Source organism: Perissodus microlepis, chromosome 5 (genome assembly GCF_051167445.1).
Source record: "Perissodus microlepis isolate ML-2025 ecotype Zambia chromosome 5, ASM5116744v1, whole genome shotgun sequence".
Lineage (NCBI taxonomy): Eukaryota > Metazoa > Chordata > Actinopteri > Cichliformes > Cichlidae > Perissodus > Perissodus microlepis.
In genome coordinates this window covers 35,171,261-35,199,189 of record NC_140465.1, presented here as the reverse complement: position 1 = coordinate 35,199,189, position 27,929 = coordinate 35,171,261, and the positions used below count along the sequence as shown (strand labels likewise).

The window sequence follows — 27,929 nt, the reverse complement described above, 5'->3', positions numbered from 1 at the left end:
GTCTAAAACGATTCAGCGAATAAGAAGTTAAACCAGCTTCAGCTCAGATGAAATTCTGCACATTTTCTGAAAGAACTGCAGCCACATGGCGCCAGACTGGGAACAGGTTCGTGAGGATGTTTGGGACTAAGGAGGTACACAAGTCAAGACAAGTCATTTTATTTATTTAGCACATTTATGCACAGCCAACATTGATCAAAGTGCTTCACAGCAAATACAAACAGAAGAAACAATAAAAAGATTTAAAGCAATAATAGTAATGTTTTAATTAATAAAATTGGAGGATAAATACAAATGATAAAAGTAAATAATGATAAAAAGTCATGTAATAATAGCAAAAGAGATGCACTGTGAAAGTGACACAATAAACTGTAACTCATCTGAAGCTCATGAGGAGACGTGTGTTTTCAGGGGGAGTGGAGACGGTTAGTGAGGAAGACCTAATCTGAGGAGGAAGATGATTCAAGAGTTTTGGAGCTACAAACCTGGAATTACTAGAAGCTGCCGATCAGTGGACCTGCTGCACCATCATTATCTCAGAGCTGCAGTCCTCTGGTGAATTTCACCGAGCAGTGTCAGCATCCACGTCCTCCACAGGAAGTTGTAGCACTGACACATCAGCTCCCAGTTTATGTTTATCCAACCGACTGAATGCATCTTTTCCTCACATGGTATTTAATTAAATTCATTTTAAATGGCACCAAATCACAACAAAAATGACCTCAAAGTGCTTTATATTGTAAGGTAAAGACTCTACATTAATACACAAAAACCCCAACAATCAAAAAAAAAAAGAAAGAAAAAAAACCCTGTGAGCCAAGCACTTGGTGACAGAAAGAAAGAAAAACTTAATTTTAATAAAAAGAAATCTTTAGGAGAGACAGGCTCAAGGAGGAGCGGACAGCAGCCATGATGGGTGAGGGGTGAGGGGAGGAAGACAAGATAAAGACTGGCTGTGGAGGAGAGCCAGAGATTAATAATAACAAATAATTAAATGGAAAGTGATGTATAAACACATAGTGGCTAAAGAAGAAACACCCAGTGCATCATGGGAATCCCCCGGCAGCCTATGCCTATTGCAGCATAACTAAGGGAGGATTCAGGGTCACCTGGTCCAGCCCTAACTATATGCTTTAGCAAAAAGGAAAGTTTGAAGCCTCATCTTGAAAGTAGAGATAGTGTCTGTCTCCTGAATCCAAACTGGAAGCTGGTTCCACAGAAGAGGGGCCTGAAAACTGAAGGCTCTGCCTCCCATTCTACTTTTAAACACTCTAGGAACAACAAGTAGGCCTGCAGTGTGAGAGCGAAGTGCTCTAATAGGGTGATATGGTACTACAAGGTCATTTTCAGGGAGTTTTTATGACTCCTTGATAATTAATACATTACAGGAGACCGTCACCCTGAGACAGGACGCTTCTAATTTTGCAGATATTGCACTGATGGAAGAAAGCAGTCCGGCTCAACAACGACACAAAGACTCCTCAGAGTGTTACTGGAGGCCAGGGTAATGCCATATCTGGTTAGATACCATATTTCTAAGATATTTACAAAAACAATAAAAGTCTTTGTATTGCCTTTGCAGCAGTATTCTCTTCTTGCAAAATCTGTAATAAAATCCTTTGGTTCGCAGTCACACACTGCAGCAGCGCCAAGTCCTGTTTCTGAAGAAAAACCACAAACCCACACATTAAGTAAGAGTGCACCCTCAGGCTAATCTTCAGAAAGATCAACCACACGAACAGGTTGTGTTGCAACACTTGTGTTTGTTGCACGTCAGGTTTGCACACAGCGCTCAGAAACATATTAGCATTAAGCAGGTTTATAATCTGCAGCAGTGAGGACATCAAATGTTAACACTGACGTGTCTGTGAAGGTTCTCATTCATCCAGGTCATCGTAGTCTAAGGAGCTTGGAAAGAAAAGCGTCTGGACTTCTTTGAGTTGCTTGAAGACGTTTCACCTCTCATCCGAGAAGCTTCTTCAGTTCTAAGGTCAAATGGCGGAGAGTCCCAGATTTAAACCCAGTGGGAGTTTCCCCCCAAAGAGGGACAAAAGGACCCCTGATGATCCTCTACCTAATTACATGAGCCAAGGTGTGAAATCATGTGATTTCCTGAGGTCAGATGGCCCAGGATGTGAGTGGGCGTTAAGGCATCTGGGAAGGGAACTCAAAACTGGATTATAGATGGCAGACAGTTGGTGTCGTAAACCACCGCCTCTGTTCAAAGATGGTCGCTCACAGTGGACGTAAATGGCTTCTTTCACTTCTCTTTCAAACCATCTGTCCTCTCTGTCCAAAATGTGAATGTTGGCATCCTCGAAAGAGTGACCTTTGACCTTTAGATGCAGATGGACTGCTGAGTCTTGTCCCGTGGAGGTGGCTCTTCTATGTTGTGCCATGTGCTTGTGAAGTGGCTGTTTGGTCTCTCCGATGTAGAGGTCTGGGCATTCCTCGCTGCACTGTACAGCAAACACCACATTGTTAAGTTTGTGTTTTGGAGTTTTGTCTTTCGGGTGAACCAGTTTTTGTCTGAGAGTGTTGCTGGGTCTGAAGTACACAGCAACACATGCTTTATATGCTTTCACAACACATGAAGTACATATGCTTGGAGAAAACTCTCCTGAGTTTTATCATACAAATGATAAAAGTAAATAATGATAAAAAGTCATGTAATAATAGCAAAAGAGATGCACTGTGAAAGTGACACAATAAACTGTAACTCATCTGAAGCTCATGAGGAGACGTGTGTTTTCAGGGGGAGTGGAGACTGTTAGTGAGGAAGACCTAATCTGAGGAGGAAGATGATTCCAGAGTTTTGGAGCTACAAACCTGGAATTACTAGAAGCTGCCGATCAGTGGACCTGCTGCACCATCATTATCTCAGAGCTGCAGTCCTCTGGTGAATTTCACCGAGCAGTGTCAGCATCCACGTCCTCCACAGGAAGTTGTAGCACTGACACATCAGCTCCCAGTTTATGTTTATCCAACCGACTGAATGCATCTTTTCCTCACATGGTATTTAATTAAATTCATTTTAAATGGCACCAAATCACAACAAAAGTCACCTCAAAGTGCTTTATATTGTAAGGTAAAGACTCTACATTAATACACAAAACCCCCAACAATCAAGAAAAAAAGAAAGAAAAAAAACCCTGTGAGCCAAGCACTTGGTGACAGAAAGAAAGAAAAACTTAATTTTAATAAAAAGAAATCTTTAGGAGAGACAGGCTCAAGGAGGAGCGGACAGCAGCCATGATGGGTGAGGGGTGAGGGGAGGAAGACAAGATAAAGACTGGCTGTGGAGGAGAGCCAGAGATTAATAATAACAAATAATTAAATGGAAAGTGATGTATAAACACATAGTGGCTAAAGAAGAAACACCCAGTGCATCATGGGAATCCCCTAGCAGCCTATGCCTATTGCAGCATAACTAAGGGAGGATTCAGGGTCACCTGTTCCAGCCCTAACTATATGCTTTAGCAAAAAGGAAAGTTTGAAGCCTAATCTTGAAAGTAGAGATAGTGTCTGTCTCCTGAATCCAAACTGGAAGCTGGTTCCACAGAAGAGGGGCCTGAAAACTGAAGGCTCTGCCTCCCATTCTACTTTTAAACACTCTAGGAACAACAAGTAGGCCTGCAGTGTGAGAGCGAAGTGCTCTAATAGGGTGATATGGTACTACAAGGTCATTTTCAGGGAGTTTTTATGACTCCTTGATAATTAATACATTACAGGAGACCGTCACCCTGAGACAGGATGCTTCTAATTTTGCAGATATTGCACTGATGGAAGAAAGCAGTCCGGCTCAACAACGACACAAAGACTCCTCAGAGTGTTACTGGAGGCCAGGGTAATGCCATATCTGGTTAGATACCATATTTCTAAGATATTTACAAAAACAATAAAAGTCTTTGTATTGCCTTTGCAGCAGTATTCTCTTCTTGCAAAATCTGTAATAAAATCCTTTGGTTCGCAGTCACACACTGCAGCAGCGCCAAGTCCTGTTTCTGAAGAAAAACCACAAACCCACACATTAAGTAAGAGTGCACCCTCAGGCTAATCTTCAGAAAGATCAACCACACGAACAGGTTGTGTTGCAACACTTGTGTTTGTTGCACGTCAGGTTTGCACACAGCGCTCAGAAACATATTAGCATTAAGCAGGTTTATAATCTGCAGCAGTGAGGACATCAAATGTTAACACTGACGTGTCTGTGAAGGTTCTCATTCATCCAGGTCATCGTAGTCTAAGGAGCTTGGAAAGAAAAGCGTCTGGACTTCTTTGAGTTGCTTGAAGACGTTTCACCTCTCATCCGAGAAGCTTCTTCAGTTCTAAGGTCAAATGGCGGAGAGTCCCAGATTTAAACCCAGTGGGAGTTTCCCCCCAAAGAGGGACAAAAGGACCCCTGATGATCCTCTACCTAATTACATGAGCCAAGGTGTGAAATCATGTGATTTCCTGAGGTCAGATGGCCCAGGATGTGAGTGGGCGTTAAGGCGTCTGGGAAGGGAACTCAAAACTGGATTATAGATGGCAGACAGTTGGTGTCGTAAACCACCGCCTCTGTTCAAAGATGGTCGCTCACAGTGGACGTAAATGGCTTCTTTCACTTCTCTTTCAAACCATCTGTCCTCTCTGTCCAAAATGTGAACGTTGGCATCCTCGAAAGAGTGACCTTTGACCTTTAGATGCAGATGAACTGCTGAGTCTTGTCCCGTGGAGGTGGCTCTTCTATGTTGTGTCATGTGCTTGTGAAGTGGCTGTTTGGTCTCTCCGATGTAGAGGTCTGGGCATTCCTCGCTGCACTGTACAGCAAACACCACATTGTTAAGTTTGTGTTTTGGAGTTTTGTCTTTCGGGTGAACCAGTTTTTGTCTGAGAGTGTTGCTGGGTCTGAAGTGCACAGCAACACATGCTTTATATGCTTTCACAACACATGAAGTACATATGCTTGGAGAAAACTCTCCTGAGTTTCTCTGATACACCGGCTACATAGGGGATGAGAATTTTGTTAACACTGATAACAGCTTCAGAGGTAAACATGAACTGTCCCAGGAGTCTTTGCACTTGTTTGGTTCACTGCAGTCCTGTTTCATCAGGTATGTTTTCTGATCATCAATTAGCAAAAGGAAAAATTAAACCCATGAAAAAAATATTTAAAAAGTGGAAGAAAAGAGAACCTGAGAAAGTTTATTAAAAGGAAAAACGTGAAATATTCTCGGGTTGGCGTGAGACCCTGAATTAATTTAAATATGAGTTTCTGAAGAAAAGCCATAAAACCAAACAACAACTCTGACTGCAGCCTCGGGTAAGTTTTCCTCAGAAACAGCTGGCACGCGAACAGGATGTGTTCAGCATCCACTTCAGGTCTGGACACAGAAACATCTTACAAGCATCAGCCTAAAATTTATAACCCGCTCCGGATCAATAAGGAGAAAACATTTTGGAAAGACTGAAAATGAATTATTGTGATACAAAATTCAGCTCTCTGGCAATTAGACTCTGATGACCAGAGTCCAGATGCTGCTGGTGACGAAGATGAAACTGTACAGTACAATGCAGACAGTAAGTCATATTTTGATTGATAATACTTTATTTATCCCGAGGGAAATTGTTTTAAAGGCTGTCAGATGATCCAGCGCCAGGAATAAGTTGAACAAAGGGTTTTACTTTGAAATTAATTAAAGCTGCCAATCCCAGTAATGCTCCAGTTTTTTGTGGTTTGGGGTAAATGTTGTTTCATGTGGAGTCAGAGGATTGATATCAGAGTCACTCTGGACTCTGACTCACTGATGTGCCAAACCTGACCACCACAAATATGATGCATTCAAAATTTATGATGGTGAGATTTCATGAAAGCAGATGGTTGGATGGATTTAGGTGTACAACATCAGCACAGTCAGCTGAACGTAGTGGGCGTCTGTCAGCTGAAGTCACTGAAGTGTTTGTGGTGACTTTTGGAACATTTAATGCAATTATGACCTGCTGTGTGGTGCACTCCATTTAATTGTCATGGTTTTGTAGTTTCTGGACTGATGAGCAGATTCGGACAGCCGGGAAAATTTGAACAGTTTATTTAAAACTGAATAATTGATGGAAGCAGACTGATGGAACAGGTGTTCCTATGTAGGATGTATCAGAGGATTCACAGAGAGGGAGAGATGATATTAGCAAGAGCTGATAATAAAAGGTTGTCTGTATGTACAAGAGTCTAACTTATGTGTCCTTACTTGGAGTTAGATTAAGTTGAGAAGAGAGAGGGGGCACAGGGGATCAGGCTGGAATCTGGAGATGATAGAAGGCTGAGTGGAGACTGGGCAGGCAGGTGTGCTTCTGTGAGCTGAGAACTAGGAAGCAAACAGAGCAAAGGAATTATTGAGGGGTAAGAACAACAGCTAGAGATTAACAACCATGGTGGAGAAAATGATCTGGCAGAGAGCGACTTACACAGCAGGTCCTTAAACACTCAGCTAATGAGGAGCTATGAGCTCCAGATGGATGAAAGCAACTTAAGGAAGGGTAGTTTCACCCACAGGTGGAGACATGAGGAATCTGCCCACCTCTCCACCTGACAGAAGAGAGAGAATCTGATCACAAACAAGCAGTTACCCGTGCACTTTATGAACACAACCTGCTGATCTAGTGTTAGTGTACAGTTTAACTACAGTGTCAGCTCATGAGTTAGCAGCCCAGCCTCCACATTGTGTCACTTATGGAGTTATTGTAGTTTTGTTTTTTCTGCTTAGATTGTATTTTTATTTATTTTTATTGCTGTTTAGTTTCAGTTTGTTTCCACAGTAAATTGTCTTATTTCATCCCAGTTTATATTGTTTAGTCTTTATTAGTTTCGGTATTAATTTTATTATTATTATTTATTATTATTGTATGGAGGTCATATGTCAGAGGCAGGATTTAGAAAATCAGTACAGACATTACAATACCAACACAGAACCTTCTGAAAGCAGCCGACTCACAGTGTTGTAGACATTCAGAGGCTCAGTAAACATCAAAGCCTCATCAGACACACTGCAATAATATTTTTACCAAACTAACAGATAATTAAACTAAGAATATTCCCTCTGTAGCTTTTATTACATGTTGGTTGGTTTTCTAAGTTCACAAACTCATTTCAGTTAGTTTACTTTATGTTCGGACTCTGCATTTAATGGTCACAGGACAACAGACTCTGGACAGGTCACTGACCTGTCACATGGCTTTTTGACAGTGTGGAACGAAGCCAGAGTACAGAACACAAAACTCTGACTGGATCCTTGTTGTTGAGAGGGAACCATAATAATCACTGCACTATCCTGAACACAGTAAATCCTAAGATGCGGTTTTATATTGTTAAAACCAACAAACTCTTTATTAATATTTGTATGAACCCTATTGTTTAAGTCACAAATGACAAGTAATGCAAAGCCGAGCTGACATGAAAACATGGACAAAGTCCACTGCACATCAACACTGCAGTAAACCTGTGAGAGGCTCAGACTTCACCTGTGTGGGACTCAAGTAAATGTTAAAGTAAATGAATGTAAACACTGCATGAAAAGGATCTGGGTGGTGATCCTGATCCTTCTGTGCTGCACAGATGGTGAACGTAATAATAACTTTCACACAGAAAGGTGCTGAGTGACACACATAACTGCCCGAACAGGTACAAACAAAACCTGAGTAAACTGAGACTAACTACCTAACGAACCAACTGAACAACTTCACCTGTATTTTACTGCATTCAGCACCTCTGTAACGGTTAGAATATCAGCTCCAAAGTATGTGCTATGCAAAGACACCAATAATCATGTTGCTACACTGATGTTTTTATTCTTGACTCTTTACTATATTTACAATTATTTGATTATCTGCAAAATACACAAAAAGTATTAAAAGTATTCATTCTGTCTGAAAATGAAGAATTACTGTGATATTTTAATAGTGATGTGAACATCTAGTGTTGTGATGGTAGCTCAGTGGTTCCTAACCTGTCATGGTCCTGTGTTTTTTTTAGTTTGGGAATTTCTATTTTTAATTTTTTTAAATATTCTTTGTCAGTTCTTAGTTTGCTTTCATGTTCTATTTAGGAGCTTCCATTTATTTATTCATTCATTTGCAAGTTAAATTTCATCATTTATAGTAATCTCGCATTTTGAAGGTCAGTTAGTTTTCTGTGTACTTTCTGTTCTGAGTCAGTTTGCACGCATTGATTTCCTTCTTTCAGTTCTCTCGCCCTCTCTAGTTTCCTGTGATGTTAATTCTCAGTTTCTATGTTAGATGTTCTTTTATTTTATCACTTCCTGTTTTATTCTGACAGCCTCCTGTTCTTACATTTAGTTTTGCATCCTCTGCCTCAGTTGTGTCACATGTGATGCTGTCCTGGCCTTTCAGAGACTGCAGATCATTGTCTTTCACTTTGTGATCTGTGTTGGTTTTAGCGTTCCTTGTACAGGCACATTCAGTGAGATCGGGTAAAATGATTCAGGCCAGGCATTTGACATCATCCCAGGCTACTCTGTTCACAATGTAACAATGCAAAGAAGCTGTTCCTGTTTCAGCTCCTGTTTTAGTCTGACCTGATTTCTAACTGGCATCTTTCTCTTTTCAGTTCCTAACTCCCCATCTTTCTTACTTTATGTGATCAACCTGGTTCATCCTGTCTGCCTTGGCAAAGAGAGAGGGAGACACCAAAAGTGTGCAGTCAGAGTGGTCCATGAGCTGCTCGTTGATTGAGCTGACTGTCCATAACAACCCTTTGGCCTCAGGCAGGTACTCCTCATTGGTCTGTCCACTCCTGGTCCTGTGTTAACAGGGTAACAGGTCACATCCTACACCCCCAAGAAAGAAACCAGTGCTCACAGAAATGAGGTGAAGGTCTTAACATTCATATTAGCTAAAAATATGCTAATCAAACTAAGACTGTAGACAGACACTGCCACATGTAGAGTATTTGTCAGTTATGTACTGACCCTTTTTCCTTCACTATGAAATTTCAGCTTGAAAAAGAACATCACAAAGTCCAGCTTCAAAATAAAACTGAGGACCACCTCCACACCAACAACTCAAGGGGTGTATGTGATATTTAGTTAGTGATGTTCACTAACTAACAAACCCAGACCCAAAGTGGTGCTGCTGTGCTGGCAGATGATCAGACTGCTTCTTCACTGCTTTGAACAAAAAACACCAGAAGGAGCTACATCCCATCCACCACCAAACATCAACCACATCTTTACAGGTTTTTGACCCAGTGTTTTTCAGTTTGAGTTCAAATTTTTACTAAATATTCTCCAACCTCTAGTTTGGTTTTTATGTATTTTAGAGCTTTTGTTTTATTTCTTTTGTATGCTTATTTTTGTTATTTGTGGTTTTGAGTTCGGTTTTCATTTAAGGCAACTGGCAAGAGTGAAACATTTTCTTTCCAGGCAGTACCTTGAAACAGTGATCCATGCTTTTATTTCTTCCCATCTGGACTACTGTGACTCACTTTATGTGGGGGTCAGTCAGTCGTTGCTGTCTGCAGCTGGTTCAAAATGCTGCTGCATGACTCCCAACATCCATCCATCCATCCATTCGCTTCCGCTTATCCTTTTCAGGGTCGCGTGGAGCGCTGGAGCTGGTTATTTTAAAGTGCCTTATAAATAAAGGTGATGATGATGATCAGTTAATTTTGCTTTGTAGTTTCTGTTCTTGGTTATAGTTTGGTGTTCCCTTCTCCTGCCTCCTGTTCTCCGTTTCCATGTTAGGAGTCCTGTTGTTTTGCTTCCTGTTTTATTTTGGGAACTTCCTGTTCTTTGTATCTGCCTCATTTGTACCATCTGTTCATAATGTCTTTACCAAATACTTTGGAATTTTATATTTCTTCTAAAAAGATAAATCCATCCATTCTTTTTCACTTATCCAAATCAGGGTCACTGGAGCCTATCACAGCTGCGAGAGGCAGGGTACACGCTGAACAGGTCACCTGTCTAACACAGAGAGACAGACAACCATTTGCACTCACACTCATGGACAATTTAGACTCCAATTAACCTAACCCCACTAACTGCATGTCTCCACACAGAAAGGCTAGATGGTAGAGTTGTTTGAATTCAGCTCTCTGTAGATATATAAATTTAATTTCCATCCAACTATGTAACATCCTTTTGTTGGTAACATATTACCCAGTTCCTATCAGTGTAGATATCCAGCACGATTTGTTTCCCCTTAAGATCTGATGTGCCTTTACGTTTTTAAGCTGTATATTTACTACAACTGAAAACCACGGTGACTGGCTTGGCGACTGACGAATGAATCAAATCAGAAAACTTAGAATTCATCTTGTCACATCATCAGTAAACAATAATGACCCAGTTTTCACAAAGCCATACAATAATACTGCCTCCACTTTGACAGATGATGTGATGTGCTTTAAATAATAAGTCATGTCTCTCCTTCTTTATACTTTTCTCTTCCCATTATTCAGATAAAAGTTCAACTTGGTTTCTTCTGATACTTTTCCTGATCTCTGCAGGCTCTTTTTTAGGTGTTTTCACTAAAAGCATGAACATGATTTTCAATATCAAACATCAACAACATTCAATGGAGTGTGTGTATCCTGATTCACATTTATTTACAGCAGACCAGCTCAGGGTTATAGTTAATGTACGTTTAGGGTTAGAAAACAAAAGAAAAACGTTTCCCTTGTTTGGAGCATTCTAAAGGAAAGAATTAACTTGAGACAGTTGTTTGACAAACCTGCTGTTATCAGACAAATTTATTTTTAAATATTATTTAGATATTTACTGAAATATGAGTGCAGCTGGAAACACAAATCCATCCAGAGTATTGATTGTGTGTCCAAATCAAACATGCGGCGCTACCCACTGTGGCAACGGAGCAGCTAAAAGTAGTTTTCTTTATTAGTAACATGTTATGCACCAAGAGAAGGTGGAGCCATTTCTCTACTCCGTCCTATTAAACTGCTGCAGAAGAGGAAAAAACAGGAGGATGACCTCTGATTTCTTATGGAATAAATACAACAGTTTTTATTTCATGAAGAAAGCATTGATGCACTGCATCTGTTTTCATTCAAATAGAAACCCCCCCCCCCAAATGCCCTGTTTCAATGTTGAAAAGATGCCATTAGACAGGCAGCTAGTTAGTGTAGTGGTAAGACTACACACCTCTGGATACCGGGTGGGTATCCTGACTGGATACCCACCCGGTATCCAGTCAGGGCCCTGGCATCCCCCATGCTAAAAAACAGCCCTGGAATGGCGCAGCTACATCTGCAGTTTAGGACACAAACATTTCACTATATGTTGTACTGTGAATGTGACAAAATTTGTTTTTGAACGGGGTTTGTGTATCAAGTATTGAGCACTATGAGTCATTTATACTTTTATTTTTTATATAAAAATATGGGGTGATTAGGATGAAAGTATAACAAAAATGGCTACATCCCTCCATCCTGACATTTAACCATGTGCTAAACCACAGGATTAAAAGCTGTTCTGAACTTTTAAACTGCTGAAAATACCAAAAATAATCCAACATGTCGTCACTGTTCTGCTCAAAAGCTTAACTTGGTTCTCATAAAACAAACACATAAGCTACACACACACCGTACTTCACACTTTGGGTTCACTTTGATCAGTGTTGATTTTCTGTTTCTCGAAGGGGGGATTCTGTTTCTTCTTGTCTTTCTGCAGATTGGAAAACAAAACTGTGTTAAAAAGTCATAACTGAGCAGAAATGTAGTGCTGTGAATCTAAGTAGTGGAGTGCACGATGACACATGAGTAAGTTTGAATTATACTCGTTGCTATGGTAACATAAGTACAGTGGGAAAATTCACCCAATTTTATTATGATTACATGACAAGACGCTAAACTGTCTTTATCAATAAATCGTGATGTTTGCTGTTTAACCATCTTCATCAGCCTCTACAGTGTGTTCCTCCTCTTTCCTCACAATAAGCTTTAGTTCATTTCAGTTCGTTTCATTAATATATTCAAAAAATGTGAAAAGTGAAATAAACAAGATTATAAACATGACAGTCACACAAAAATATGAGAATGTTCATAAATACATTAAACTTACTTTTTTTATTCTTGATGTAACACCAGACAAGAATCACAACTACAACAGCAAGAACACCAGCAACACCAACAGCAACACCAGCTACAATCCATCCAGTGTTTGGTTCTGGAACTGAAGAGAAAACATTTGTGTAACTCAGACTGTGACTGCATGTTAGGAACAAACAGCAGGTTTAAACAGCGAGCTCAGTGATGTCAGCATGGATCCAACTTCCTGTTTCCTCCTGCTCGTCTCCACAGCTCACAGGCTGGTTCTGGTTCTGCTCTCAGCTGTAAAGATGATGTTGGAGTTTTGTTTTGTATGAAAGATGTTTGAATCTGTGCTGCTGCTCACAGACTCCTGCTTTCCTTTTACTGAGCCTCACATCTGAAAACATGTGTGAGTCTGTCTGTAATCAAGGTTTCCTCCACCCTGAGCTTCTTAAATACACACATCATTAAAGTGAATCTCTTCAGACTAATGATTGTAGAAAACAAGAAATACGAATCTGTCTAATGACCGCCTGCTGCACTGCAGAATTTTGGACTGTTAGGATCGATTTTTTATGCAAAATCGTTTTCTTGTTTTTATGTTATATTTAATCATCTGGCATGAATATTACATTCAGAAATACTGATCATTAAGATGATTTCTACTATTTTATTCTTTTTTTTTTAATGATACAAATGCATACAGTATGAATACATGTGGATTGTCATGCATGCCCCTGCAAGGGCGACTGTAGATACATAATTATGCATTTAATTGCTATGAAAAAGTATTCACCCCTTTCTGATTTCCATGTTTACTTTAACCATATTTTTTAAAGCTCAGTTCCTTTTCACTAAAAACACTTAGGACTGATTAGATTATTGCCAGACCTGCTGAATCAAGAAATCACCTACACAGAACCTATCTGACAAAGTGGGCTAAAAGTTCTCAAAAACCACCACGTCATGCTATGATCTACAGAAACCACTGAAAAACAAAGTCACTGTCACCTATTAGTCTGGAAAGGTTACAAAACCATGAATAAGGCTTTGTGACTCCAGCGAACCACAGTGGTGATGGTGGCCGACCAAAATTACTTTTAGATGCTAGAGCATCGATGACTCATCCAGGAAGTCACAGAAGAACCCAGAACAAATTCTTCAGAATCAAAGGCCTCACTTGCCGTAGTTATTCAACAATAAGAATGAGACTGGGGAAAAAATGAATCCACGGGAGAGTTCCAAGGAGAAAACAACTATTGAGCGAAAAGAACACAAAGCCTTTTGTCACATTTGCCAAAAAATATCTTTACTTGCAATTCAATGGACTCATCCAGATTATCCTTCACTCACCACATGTATAGAAAAGAGCTCAATTACTCTGTGACCTCAGTGAAAACTTGTTCATCTTTACTATAAAGTATATGATTGGGATTCCTATTCCATTGTTGGCTCTATTGTTTAATGCATTAACATTAGTTTAGAAAGTCTTCTCAGACTTCCCTCTCTTATATATATTTTTAATATTTGCTGCTGTGTTTGTATCATTAAGTTTTCTGTGGGTTGCAGCAATGGTTTGGCACTTCATATGATTGGCTGGATTTAGGGACAACAACAGACGTTATTAAAATAGTTTGATGATTTGCTATCAGGAAACTCCCAGAATATAGGAAAATTACTCCTTAATGAGACAGAGCTCAGAAGTGTAATGGGTGTCATCTCACCTTTTAGCATCTGCCCTCAAACATTTGCTACAGCACATAAAAAATAAGGAATATAATCACACTGTGCATCATATATGTAACACTGATAACTGTTCATAATGATACCTGTAAGAGGTCTTGTATACAAACAAAAAACAACTCATTTATGAGTTGAATTCAGACTAAAGTTACTTTTTGCTTCAGCTCCAGTGAATCTGTCTGCTGGAGTGTTTTATCACACACCTCTACTTTTTTCACCTGAGAAACATTTTCCAGACATCTGTCTTTATGATTTCATTAGTTAATATTTAGCTTCTTTGCAGACATCATTCTGTGTATTCAGTCTGAGCACATTTCACATTTTTGAAAAACAACAATTACTTAAAACATTTTAAGATTAAAGTTTCACTCACCATTCAAACGCACATTGATTTCCGTATGTGCCTGATGCCAGATTTCCTTCTGTGTGGCGACACAGTGATAGCGGTCGGTCTTTGTCACATTAGTTTTGAGGGTGACGTAAAAGCGCTCTCCTTTTCTAGAGACCTGCGGCTCCTCTGAAGGAATGGTTTGATTGTTACTGTCCCACCACTCGACTGTAGGTTTGGGGGAAGCACCTTTAACAACACACTTAAGGAGCGCCCAGTCATTTGTTTGATCAAGATTTGTGACAGAAGGCTCTGTAGCTCCTGTGAACACACAATAGTAATATTGTATAATTATTATTTTTTCATGTTTAGCTACTCTGAGTGCCAATGTGAGGGTACTAACTCAATACTGCCTTACAGGACAGTATTGATGTTTTAAAAAGGAATTTAATTTCAAAGTTTTTACTCTAATCAACATTTTAGACTCACATGCAGACATTTATACGGAAAAAAGGTTTGGATATCTCTAAGTTTGTTTAGAGTTATACAGAAAAAGATAGGAAAGTGCCAGCAAAATGGCAAACATATCATCAAAAATCTGGCACTGTAACCTGGATAACTACTTAAGGAGGATTTCAGTGTTATTTATTATTGCTATAAATATGAATATAAATAACTACTTGAACAATTGTAGATGTTACAGAAAATAAAGCAAAACCCCCCTGCAATCTCCAAAACAATTCCACTAGTCTTATAAAACTTATTGCTAGAAGTTGCTGTAAATTTTAATTACATTGAGAGGGATAAGATACTTTTTGAGCATATGTATCTTAAAAGGTAGTTTTCTACTTGGATTAATAACTCAATGCAGACGATTAGGAGTGAGTAATGAGTTCACATATACACACGAGAATGCGAATATCAGTGACGTCAAAGGCAGGACTCACCTGAGATGCTTCGGACCTTTAACTTTTTAAAACGCAGAGGTTGTATGCGACCCAAGTTTGCATGGTAATATTAATAGATAAACATAATGTATATTTTCATGATGATCGGAAACATAGACACGGACATGTTATACGTCGTTTCAAAGTTCAGATGTTTATCTTTCAGTAGATTCATGAACCTCAGTAAAGAATTTACGACATAAAAACAGCAACGTCTTAATTTACGGCAGTAAATACTTCTGTGACCCTGAAATGAAGAGATTGTGTTAAAATGCTTTAGTTTCTCTAGTTTCTCACATGGCTTTTTAAAAACAAACAATTGCTTGTTTAAAGGGAAGACCCCCCACGGATTAACTTCAGTTCGTTTGCGTTCAAGCGGGAGTAAAAAGAACCTGAAAAAACAGTAAATTTGTTTTGTCGGAAAGTTTTATCGGAGCTACGCAAACTAATATAAGTGCGGTTTTAAAGCCAATTTTAAGCGATTGTTAGATTATTTCACCAATCAAGTTTGGTATCGCTGAAATCCTTAAACGCCCACGAACATCAATAACCTATCAGCATCTTCCGCCAAAGTGAAGCGACGCGCCATGGAGACCGTTAATCCAATCAGCCAATCAGAAAAACGAATCTTATACCAATTGCACGGCAGTTTGAGTGACAGCTGCTGTTATCCAATAGAAAGTTAAGGCAATGAAACCACTCTCCCTTTGAAGCCGGGAAAATCACCTGTCTGACCATATATGGAAGTTTACGTAGTTAGCCTCGCTGTTTCAATGGAACGAAACGAAATCATAGAAAACTATTTTATCTTTGGAAAAATACCCGATTAGAAAACAAAGAACAAAACAAAATCATGATTTTAGTTATTTAGGAGATGGTTTTGTGGTTAAGTTTAGTATTTAAGAACATTTAAAGTGCAAAAAACAAAATGAATCATTATTATTTGTTAACTTTGAAGAGATTTTTTTGGGCGTTTTGAGGCAATTGATTAGAGATGCTCGGCTTTGCGCTTTGAACTAAACTGTAATATCTTAAAGCCATCTCTGTATATCAGCATGAAACTTGGTGCATTTATCGGAGGCAGAATGAAGAGGATATCCTGTAAATTTCAGCCTCCTAGCCCTTATAATGACTGATTAATTCTAGTTAACATTTTAAGTAAAAGGTTAAAAACATCAAGGCTTCAGTCATTTCCTGTATAATCCTCTAACAAATGATCTGTGTTAGAGCTAAAGGTAAAACTGAAAGACTACAATAATTATCACAGATTTTAGTTCACAGTGATAAAACAGGCAGGTATCAGATATTTATGATTTGGAAATTTTTCTTAAGTTTATTCTGGTAGTTACAGACATGCAGAAGTGCACATGCTTGTGAGAGGCTCTAACAAGTTAATATGGGCTCTGAAAGGGAAAAAAGCACAAATATTAGAGGTGACTGTGTAATTATCAAGTTGGCAGCCAGATAAAACTGGAGAAAAGAAACTCAGAAGTGTTAATCTGCTATATTAGCCATATTTTATAATCCTAAACTTAAAGAAAAAAGAAAGAACAGTCACATATTTCATAATTGTCCTTATACATTTACACAAGAGACTGATTTATGGTGGTGGATGTATTATAATGACACAGTCAGAAAACACCCTGAACAGCTGTGTGTCTGATATATCAGGAGAAGTGAGAATTTGTTTATTCAGTGTTTACAGTTGCATTGACAGAGATTTATTCTGTTTAGTAAAGACTGAAAAAACCTGTGGGCACCTCAGATCTTTGACAAGCAGACAGGACAATTTATTTACCAAATATTGATAATATTTCTGCAGGTGTGCTGTGGGGGTGAGACCCTGCCAGATGTGTGTACTGACTGTTTCATCTGTAAGTAATCAGCTGATTTATAACAGCACTCACCAACAGCAAGCTCAATGTGGAATCTTATATCACCGGACTGAGTATTTGGAAAAATACAAGTATAGTTTCCTTTGTCCTCTAGCCTAGTGTCTGTTATTTTTATGGAGGCGTTGCCATTCTTCAACTCTTCTGGAAAATGTGAGACTCGACCTTTGAACTCCGCAGACTGATCTTCAAGGTCATTATTATGATGTTTGCCATTATTGTACGTGAACACCTGCTTTCCGTCTTTCTTCCAGTCAAACACCATCGACTCAATGGTCTCACTGGTGCCGAGGGAACAGGGTAAAATAGCATCAGCATCTTCTTTCACAGTCACTCTGGCCACAGGTGTCCCTGAAATACAGAACATGAATTAAACAGTGTGTTTTCATACAGATTGATGAGGACAGAAGGAAAAAAAACTGTAAAATGGCCTGCATTTGTATAGCGCTTTACTTAGTCCCTAGAGACCCCAAAGCGCTTTACACGTCCAGTCATCCACCCATTCACACACACATTCACACACTGGTGATGGCAGCTACATTGTAGCCACAGCCACCCTGGGGCGCACTGACAGAGGTGAGAAGGAAAGTCAGGTATGAGTCAGGGACAGCTAAGAAAGTTCACGCTTATTTTTATTTCCAAATTAATCATGAACAATTAAACCGATCGTTTAATTGGGCGATCGTGGCTCAAGAGTTGAGAGTTCGCCTTGTAATCGAAGGTTGCCGGTTCGAGCCCCGGCTCGGACAGTCTCGGTCATTGTGTCCTTGGGCAAGACACTTCACCCACCGCCTACTGGTGTTGGCCAGAAGGGCCGATGGCGCGATATGACAGCTTCGCTTCTGTCAGTCTGCCCCAGGGCAGCTGTGGCTACAACTGTAGCTTGCCTCCACCAGTGTGTGAATGGGTGGATGACTGGATGTGTAAAAGCGCTTTGGGGTCCCTAGGCGGGACTAGTAAAAGCGCTATACAAATACAGGCCATTTACCAATCCAATTTAAACAGAAAAGAAAAACAGTTACAAGATGAAATCCACTAACTCAGCTTTATTTTTTTCTTCCTACAAACATCTCACTTATGTGCTTTACCTCTCCTTCACATTGTTCTTTGTAGTCCATGCCTCACTGCACAGTGTGAGACTGACTGGTTTAAACTGAGGCTGAAGGAGCTGAAGAGCTTGTTTCAGAGAGGATGAACTCAGAGGCTGCACCAAGGCCCAGACTGAGATAAACAAGGATCATTGTGAACTGTGAATCCTGCTAAAGTGTTCAAGAATCAAACATGGAGCTGGAAATGAGTATAATAGCTCACCTTTACTTTATGTATTACATTTCTGTTTACAGAAGTCAGAGGGTGATGTCCATTAAAGAGGACTCTCTGAATACTGATTTCTGCTGATATGACTGTATCCACATGAAATGCTCCTCCATCCTACCAACACACAGCTCCACCTGAGTAACATATATGTGATCATACTTATCACATAAACTTTAAATATCTTTAAATAGAAAAATCTTATTATTCACAATGAAATTTCTATTATTAAAATTTTGATTCCTCAGCTTTATAACTGTAACAGCTATCAGAATCACAATGAGAATATTTTATTAATGCCTATGGAAATTATGCAGTTTCAGTTGATCCAAGAGAAGAAGAACAGTAACAGACTGAACAAAATAAAATAATACTATATATTATAAAGTTAGAAAATATAAGAAAAAGCTTTAATTATTAAAATGAAAGCTAGAAATATTATAAAAAATGATTGACATTTTATTCTAAGCTGCAAAACTTTTTTTTTCAACTTTTCAACTTTTTTTATTTTAGTAATGATCCCAATATTGATCACAACAAAGAGGGGAAATACCTCCAACATGCACAAACATTTGACCAGACAGCCTGTAATTATTTTATATAAAAGTAATGTCTTTGATATGCTGCTTAGAGATGGTGGTGACCAGTGTTGGGTAAGTTACTTTAAATTAGTAACTTAGTTACATTACTAGTTACTTCTATCAAAAGTAACTCAGTTACTTCAAGTTACTCGTTACTTTCAGAGTATTTAGTTACTAGGGAAAGTAACTTTGGTTTTACTCAGAATTCTCTTGTTAATGTGTTGCTTCCATAACTTTGCCAGTCTTCTAGCTTTCTTACTTGCCACACGTGCACTGTGCCACCTACCAATAGAAAGGAAAAAATAATGTGCACATTTCCACGAGAGAAATCCCACGCCCGAACCGTCGTTGACCGTTGCATGATTCTAGCCTGCTTTTTACATCCAACACAAAAACTGCAGTCGTGGTGCTTTCGATTGTACTCAGAACTCGGAAATTCTGCCTTCTGAATAGGAAGATGTAGGTAACACCAGACTGCAGATGAGCTGCATACAGGGCTGGAAATCGTCCCGGGCATTTTGACTAGAGACCGGCTGCCATTACAGGAAAAATCATAAAGCCTTTGAATGAAAACAAACGCTGTTGTGACAGTGATGTACACTGTTCTGATGGTATATATGTATCAATCTAGCAATCGTTTGTTGTAAGACTCAGATAATTATTTTTTAAAAGCTAGACATTTTAAATGAGAATAAGAAAGAAAAGTATTTCCTTGTGCCCCCCTCTCCCTGTTAATGCCCTACCTGGCCCCTTGGCAACACTTTGCTAGACCCGCCCCTGCATAGTTACCAGCTGTCAGCTATGTAAAAAAGGATCCTGGTGTTATTTGTCTCTCAGAAACAGTTCATAACTTCCCTTCAACTCATTCATGTCACCTAAAAGGTAAACCTGTTTCTCCATCACCTGTTCAGCTCTGATGATTCAGTAAGATCTCCTGGTTTCACCTTCATGTTTCCCTCTCACCAGATATACAAACCGATATCATGACCAGCAGCTTTACAGCTGTGGCTCCAGCAAACATCAGCTGATACTAGAAATTAATATTAAATAAATTCTAACAACAGCTGATCAAGCTTAAACGTGCTGCTGTTGTTTAGCGCGACCTCCACTAGTTTCCTCTTTCTGGCGCAAAGTGGGCAATAAATAAACAAGAGAGAAAAGCCGATCAGCTGATCATTGATCAGTTTGATGATTGAAGTAGAAACAGGAGAGGGAGGGGGGAGAATGAGAGAAGAAGAGGCAGCTGTGCAGCGTAAAGACAGAATAAATCAAGCTTTGTGTCTTTTTCATTGTAGCTGAAGTCCGGGACAAACTGCGTTCCTTTTCAGCTCAATATGAAACGTGTAATATTTTCTCTGAATACGAGACGATTCTATTTTTTACAGGACGGTTGGAAACTCTAATAACTAACCTTATGAACAAAATTAAGTTCAACATCAGTAACATCATAGCACCCACCCAGCTGTATAGAAACTCCGTCATGCTAGCTAGCACGCAGTACGAAAAAGTCAGAATAACGAAAATAAACTCCACCTAAACTTGGTTTATGTCTGACCCAGAGAGACTGCAGGTCATAACTTCTTACCTGAAGTTCAGTTCACCTGACACTCAGACCAGCGGCTGCCTCGGGTCTCTCCTCCTGTCTCCCCTTTCCCTCATCCAGCTGCTGGCCTCCACCACTTGCTAATGTTACTGAATCTGTGGAAGCTCCACGATGCCACCACACGAAGTAACGAATAACGAGCCTATCTAAATCCCAGCAACGAGTAACGCGTTCCTGGTTTTGGCATAATAACTAGTTACCGTGCTCGTTACCACAATAATAACGTAGTTACTGTGACGCGTTACTTAATAACGCGTTAGTCCCAGCACTGGTGGTGACAATGGGCCAATATGAATCGATAAGGAACTGAATCGATAAGTGATATTGATAATGGAATCGGAATCGTCTAAATCCTTATTAATTACCATGCCTATGTGACTGTGCAGTATTTGTGTTGTTTTCAGACTTTTAACCTGCTCTATTGGCAGAAAAAAATCATACAAAGTTAGCTTTAAAACTCCACACCCAATAGTCTGGGGCCCTAAACAGCACAATGTAACAGAGCAAAGACAGCACCTTGTATTCTCTCTCTCTCTCTCTCTCTCACACACACACACACGCACATGCACACACAGTATTTTTATTATTATTATTATTATTATTATTATTATTATTTTTCCATCCATCCATCCATCTTCATCCGCTTTATCCGAGGCCGGGTCGCGGGGGCAGCAGCCTAAGCAGAGAGGCCCAGACCTCCCTCTCCCCAGCCACCTCCTCCAGCTTATCCGGGGGAACACCAAGGCGTTCCCAGGCCAGCCGAGAGATATAATCTCTCCAGCGTGTCCTGGGTCTGCCCCGGGGCCTCCTCCCGGTGGGACATGCCCGGAACACCTCACCTAGGAGGCGCCCAGGAGGCATCCTTGTCAGATGCCCGAACCACCTCAGCTGGCTCCTTTCGATGTGGAGCAGCAGCGGCTCTACTCTGAGCCCCTCCCAGATGGCCGAACTTCTCACCCTATCTCTAAGGGAGAGGCCAGCCACCCTTCGGAGGAAGCTCATTTCTGCTGCTTGTATCCGCGATCTCGTTCTTTCGGTCACTACCCACAGCTCGTGGCCATAGGTGACGGTAGGGACGTAGATCGACCGGTAAATTGAGAGCTTCGCTTTTACACTCAGCTCCCTTTTCACCACGACGGACCGGTGGTGCGTCCGCATTACTGCAGCTGCAGCCCCAATCCGTCTGTCGATCTCCAGCTTCCTTCTCCCATCACTCGCGAACAAGACCCCGAGATACTTGAACTCCTCCACTAGGGGCAGGAACTCATCTCCGACCCGGAGTGGCCACTCCACCCTTTTTCGGCTGAGAACCATGGCCTCAGATTTGGAGGTGCTGATCCTCATTCCCGCTACTTCACACTCGGCTGCGACATGACACAGAGACCGCCGTAGCAATGGGCCAGACACCCCATACTCCAGCAACACCTCCCACAGGACACCCCGAGAGACACGGTCGAATGCCTTCTCCAAGTCCACAAAACACATGTAGACTGGTTGGGCAAACTCCCATGCACCCTCAAGTATCCTTGAGAGGATAAAGAGCTGGTCCAGTGTTCCGCGACCAGGACGAAAACCGCATTGTTCCTCCTGTATCCGAGGTTCAACTAGCGGACGAACTCTCCTTTCCAGCACCCTGGCATAGACTTTCCCAGGGAGGCTGAGGAGTGTGATCCCCCTGTAGTTGGAACACACTCTCCGGTCTCCCTTCTTAAAGATGGGGACCACCACCCCGGTCTGCCAGTCCAGGGGTACTGCCCCTGATCTCCACGCAACATTGTAGAGGCGTGTCAACCAGGACAGCCCTACAACGATGCCACCACACGAAGTAACGAATAACGAGCCTATCTAAATCCCAGCAACGAGTAACGCGTTCCTGGTTTTGGCATAATAACTAGTTACCGTGCTCGTTACCACAATAATAACGTAGTTACTGTGACGCGTTACTTAATAACGCGTTAGTCCCAACACTGGTGGTGACAATGGGCCAATATGAATCGATAAGGAACTGAATCGATAAGTGATATTGATAATGGAATCGGAATCGTCTAAATCCTTATTAATTACCATGCCTATGTGACTGTGCAGTATTTGTGTTGTTTTCAGACTTTTAACATGCTCTATTGGCAGAAAAAAATCATACAAAGTTAGCTTTAAAACTCCACACCCAATAATCTGGGGCCCTAAACAGCACAATGTAACAGAGCAAAGACAGCACCTTGTATTCTCTCTCTCTCTCTCTCACACACACACACACGCACATGCACACACAGTATTTTTATTATTATTATTATTATTATTATTATTATTATTATTATTATTATTATTATTATTATTTTTCCATCCATCCATCCATCCATCCATCTTCATCCGCTTTATCCGAGGCCGGGTCGCGGGACAGCAGCCTAAGCAGAGAGGCCCAGACCTCCCTCTCCCCAGCCACCTCCTCCAGCTTATCCGGGGGAACACCAAGGCGTTCCCAGGCCAGCCGAGAGATATAATCTCTCCAGCGTGTCCTGGGTCTGCCCCGGGGCCTCCTCCCGGTAGGACATGCCCGGAACACCTCACCTAGGAGGCGCCCAGGAGGCATCCTTGTCAGATGCCCGAACCACCTCAGCTGGCTCCTTTCGATGTGGAGCAGCAGCGGCTCTACTCTGAGCCCCTCCCAGATGGCCGAACTTCTCACCCTATCTCTAAGGGAGAGGCCAGCCACCCTTCGGAGGAAGCTCATTTCTGCCGCTTGTATCCGCGATCTCGTTCTTTCGGTCACTACCCACAGCTCGTGGCCATAGGTGACGGTAGGGACGTAGATCGACCGGTAAATTGAGAGCTTCGCTTTTACACTCAGCTCCCTTTTCACCACGACGGACCGGTGGTGCGTCCGCATTACTGCAGCTGCAGCCCCAATCCGTCTGTCGATCTCCGGCTTCCTTCTCCCATCACTCGCGAACAAGACCCCAAGATACTTGAACTCCTCCACTTGGGGCAGGAACTCATCTCCGACCCGGAGTGGCCACTCCACCCTTTTTCGGCTGAGAACCATGGCCTCAGATTTGGAGGTGCTGATCCTCATTCCCGCTGCTTCACACTCGGCTGCGACATGACACAGAGACCGCCGTAGCAATGGGCCAGACACCCCATACTCCCGCAACACCTCCCACAGGACACCCCAAGGGACACGGTCGAATGCCTTCTCCAAGTCCACAAAACACATGTAGACTGGTTGGGCAAACTCCCATGCACCCTCAAGTATCCTTGAGAGGATAAAGAGCTGGTCCAGTGTTCCGCGACCAGGACGAAAACCGCATTGTTCCTCCTGTATCCGAGGTTCAACTAGCGGACGAACTCTCCTTTCCAGCACCCTGGCATAGACTTTCCCAGGGAGGCTGAGGAGTGTGATCCCCCTGTAGTTGGAACACACTCTCCGGTCTCCCTTCTTAAAGATGGGGACCACCACCCCGGTCTGCCAGTCCAGGGGTACTGCCCCTGATCTCCACGCAACATTGTAGAGGCGTGTCAACCAGGACAGCCCTACAACGTCCAGAACCTTCAGGAACTCGGGGCGGACCTCATCAACACCAGGGGCTCTGCCACCAAGGAGTTGTTTAACTGCCTCAGTGACCTCGCCCCCGGAAAATGGCGGGTCATTCCCCTCATCCCCAGACTCTGCTTCCTCCTCGGAAGACATGTCAGTGGGATTAAGGAGGTCCTCGAAGTATTCCTTCCACCGCCTGACAATTTTCTCAGTCGACGTCAGCAGCGCTCCGCCAGCACTATACACAGTGCAGGTAGAGCACCGCTTTCCCCTCCTGAGACGCCTGACGGTTTGCCAGAATCTCTTCGAGGCAGTCCGAAAGTCTTTTTCCATGGCCTCTCCAAACTCCTCCCACACCCAAGTTTTTGCTTCAGCCACTGCCCGAGCCGCATTCCGCTTGGCCTGTCGATACCTGTCGGCTGCCTCCGGAGTCCCACAGGCTAACCAAGCCCGATAGGACTCCTTCTTCAGCCTGGTGGCTCCCTTCACCTCTGGTGTCCACCATTTGGTTCTGGGATTACCACCACGGCAGGCACCAACCACCTTGCGGCCGCAGCTCAGTGCAGCAGCTTCGGCAATGGAGACGCTGAACATGGTCCATTCGGACTCAATGTCCCCAGCCTCCCTCGGAATGCTGTTGAAGCTCTGCCAGAGGTGTGCGTTGAAGATCTCGCGGACTGGGGCCTCTGCTAGACGTTCCCAGCACACCCTCACTACGCGTTTAGGTGCACCGGGTCTGTCCAGCGTCCTCCCCCGCCACCTGATCCAACTCACCACCAGGTGGTGATCAGTTGACAGCTCAGCCCCTCTCTTTACCCGAGTGTCCAGAACATATGGTCGCAGGTCTGGTGATACGATTACAAAATCGATCATCGACCTACGGCCTAGAGCGTCCTGGTGTCACGTGCACTTATGGACACGCTTATGTTCGAACAAGGTGTTCGTTATGGCCAAACTGTGATTTGCACAGAAGTCCAATAACAAAACACCACTCGGGTTCAGATCAGGGAGGCCGTTCCTCCCAATCATGCCCCTCCAGGTCTCGCTATCGTTACCCACGTGAGCATTGAAGTCTCCCAGCAGGACAACAGAGTCTCCAGGTGGAGCACCTTCCAGCACACCCCCCAGGGACTCTAAGAAGGCTGGGTACTCTGAACTGCCACTCGGTGCATAAGCGCAGATGACAGTCAGGACCCATTCCCCGACCCGCAGGGAACAAACCCTCTCATCCACCGGGAAAAACCCCAACGTATCGGCAGCAAGCCGAGGGGATATTAGAATACCCACCCCAGCCCGCCGCCTCTCACCAGGGGCAACTCCAGACTGAGACAGAGTCCAGCCCCTCTCCAGGAGAGTGGTTCCAGAGCTCAAGCCATGCGTAGAGGTGAGCCCGACTATATCTAGCCGGTACCTCTCAACCTCACGCACTAACTCAGGCTCCTTCCCCACCAGAGAGGTGACATTCCATGTCCCTATTGCCAGTCTTGGCAGCCGGGGATCAGTCAGGGCCTCCGCTCCTGGCCGCCACCCGGCACACAATGCACCCGACCCCTATGGTGCCTCCTGCGGGTGGTGGGCCTGCGGGAGGATGGGCCCATGTCTCCTCTTCGGGCTGTGCCCGGCCGGGCCCCATGGACTAAGACCCGGCCACCAGACGCTCGCCCTTGGGCACCCTCCCCGGGCCTGGCTCCAGGGCGGGGCCCTGGTAACCCTATCCCGGGCAGGGTAAACTGTTCCCTCGATGTTCTCTTCATAAGGGTCTTCTGAATCGCTCTTTGTCTGGTCCCTCACCCAGGACCAATTTGCCATGGGAGACCCTACCAGGGGGCAAAAGCCCCCAGACAACATAGCCCCTGGGATCCCTGGGACACACAAACCCCTCCACCACGATAAGGTAGCGATTCACAGAGAGGTATTATTATTATTCTCTATAATAAAGCCTTAACGCAAATTCCTTTTGACGCCTCTAATTCTTAGATGCGTGATTAACAAGATCAAGCGCAAATTCAGTTTTAAAGCTCTGCCAGATGGTTCTCTTGACAAGACCACTGCAGATGTGAACTGAGATACTACTGAGGTACACTGAGCTTAGAATATCACTTGGTGATGTGAAGAACCTTCCTTCCACTCGCCAAAGGGAGGCCATGCTGGACAGACCATTCTACAAACAACAGGCTTTCAGCCATAGCTTGATCTGTTGAAGAGGAGACAAAGAAAACTGTCCCAGCAGTGGTCCAAACGTGAAACAGCACACAGTGCACAGTCTTGCATTTTGCACATCTATCCCATGCAAGAGGTTGTTTTGACTGTCAGGCATGTTGTTCAGAAGAAGTAAGCAGCACTGCTATCTAAAAATATCAAAATGGTTCTCTGTTTGAAAAAACTGGCTTAGAGCAAAAAAACAAACAAACAAAACAACAGTAATGAGGAGTATAATCTCAAGTCCAGACACTTTTCTTTCCAAGCTCCTTAGACTACAATGACCTGGATGACTGAGAACCTTCACAGACAATCTCAAGTGTACTTTTGGAAGGTTTTATGAGCATGTAGTACATTTTACAGAATGTTCTGTAAAAGGTTTGTTTTGTTGTTATGTTTTGGATTGTTCAGAGAGTGTCCTTACAAAATAATCTTGACAAATGACAAACGAGAGCTTATTTTTAATTACTCAATGGGTATTACAAAAGTCAGTGCATATTATCAGCACAAGTGATAAGAGCGTTTCAATCCTTTATAAAAACACGAAAGCCAAAGTCCTCATCCTGCTCTCTGCTCTCTTTACTCTTTTCAGCACCACTTACCATCATTTTAAATTATTTGTGTGAATGACTTCATAAAACACTCACTAAATAGATAACGTGTAGTATCGTTGACATCAGGACACAGAAGGCAAGGTCCATTAAAACTGACTCTCCCTGCATATTGACCTATTCTTATATAACTGCAGAAATTTTTGATGAACAGTAGAGATCAATGTTAGGAAGTACAGGTAATATATTTCCCAGCATTCCTCTCTATCCAGGAAAAGCCTCTATGTTAATGAGTGGAGTTAAAATCCCAGAGCAAATATTTTTAAGAAGTAAAATTCCATAAAAAGAGTTAGGCATAATCATATAATACTTCTAGCTTTACCATGACTCCAGTAGCGTGGCTGTCTATTGTAATGTAGTAAACACTCTTTGATAATGATTGCCTGAGATGAAATTTGACTTTCTCTTATTGTAAAGTCATTAAAAAACAAACAAACACTACCTCTACACTATCTCTGTATTAGTAGAAACAGTGTATATGTGTTTCAAACTGAACATGAAGTTCATTCGGAAACAAATGTCACGCAGTCTAAACAGAGACCAAAACAGATGCGTTTACAGGAAGCAGCGCACTAACAAAGACGCACACACGTACGCTTTAAAACGCATACAAATGAAATAATGAGTATCGCTATAACGATCAACAAAGAAATAGATTCGTTTCGTTGTTGCAGGTGCTGCACATTAATCTGCTCTAACTCTCGTTATTTCAACACTAAAATGCGGCTGCATTAAAAGCTGATGTCACAGGTGTACTCTCCGCAGTCATCCACCCACTAAAGCAGCAGCCTGAGCAGCGTTAAAGCTCCATCCGCTCCTGTGAAACGTGACTGCGCCTGCACACATGATCAGTCTAAATCAGTGAGTTTCTTACCGGATTCAGCAGCAAACGTCAGTAAGGACAAAGTCAGGAAACAGAAGCTCGGAAACAGAAGTGGTAGAAGCTCCATGTCTGCACAAATCCTCAGAGGATCAAACGTTACAGCATCTCTTTAAAAAACACAGGAGCTCGGAGCCACTCCTCCCAGCGCACTGACGCACAAAAAAGAAAGAAAGAAACATTCATTCTCCTTCTATTCTCTTAAAGCCGTAAGCTATAACTGCACTTCCGGTGTGATATGTGACAATATCAGCGA

The 27,929-nt window shown here is 42.2% G+C and overlaps 1 protein-coding gene across 2 annotated transcripts; it reads right to left on the bottom strand.

Moving 5' to 3' along the window:
- Positions 1 to 143: 143 nt before the first annotated feature.
- LOC146387777 (V-set domain-containing T-cell activation inhibitor 1-like) lies at positions 144 to 27,848 on the bottom strand. 2 transcript variants are annotated; one of them, XM_084929608.1, is made up of 7 exons: positions 27,668 to 27,847; positions 16,969 to 17,304; positions 14,160 to 14,435; positions 12,075 to 12,185; positions 6,445 to 11,678; positions 6,228 to 6,344; positions 144 to 4,802 (listed from the first exon to the last, which is right to left on the bottom strand). In XM_084929608.1, the coding sequence occupies exons 1-5, from the start codon at positions 27,741 to 27,743 to the stop codon at positions 11,626 to 11,628; spliced, it is 852 nt and encodes a 283-aa protein (XP_084785734.1). In that variant the 5' UTR covers positions 27,744 to 27,847; the 3' UTR covers positions 144 to 4,802; positions 6,228 to 6,344; positions 6,445 to 11,625. The 2 variants fall into 2 exon arrangements, with proteins under 2 accessions (XP_084785734.1, XP_084785735.1); XM_084929609.1 differs by lacking the exons at positions 144 to 4,802; positions 6,228 to 6,344; positions 6,445 to 11,678; positions 12,075 to 12,185 and adding an exon at positions 12,197 to 12,343 and having other exon boundaries at positions 27,668 to 27,848.
- Between the last annotated feature and the right edge of the window lie 81 nt (positions 27,849 to 27,929).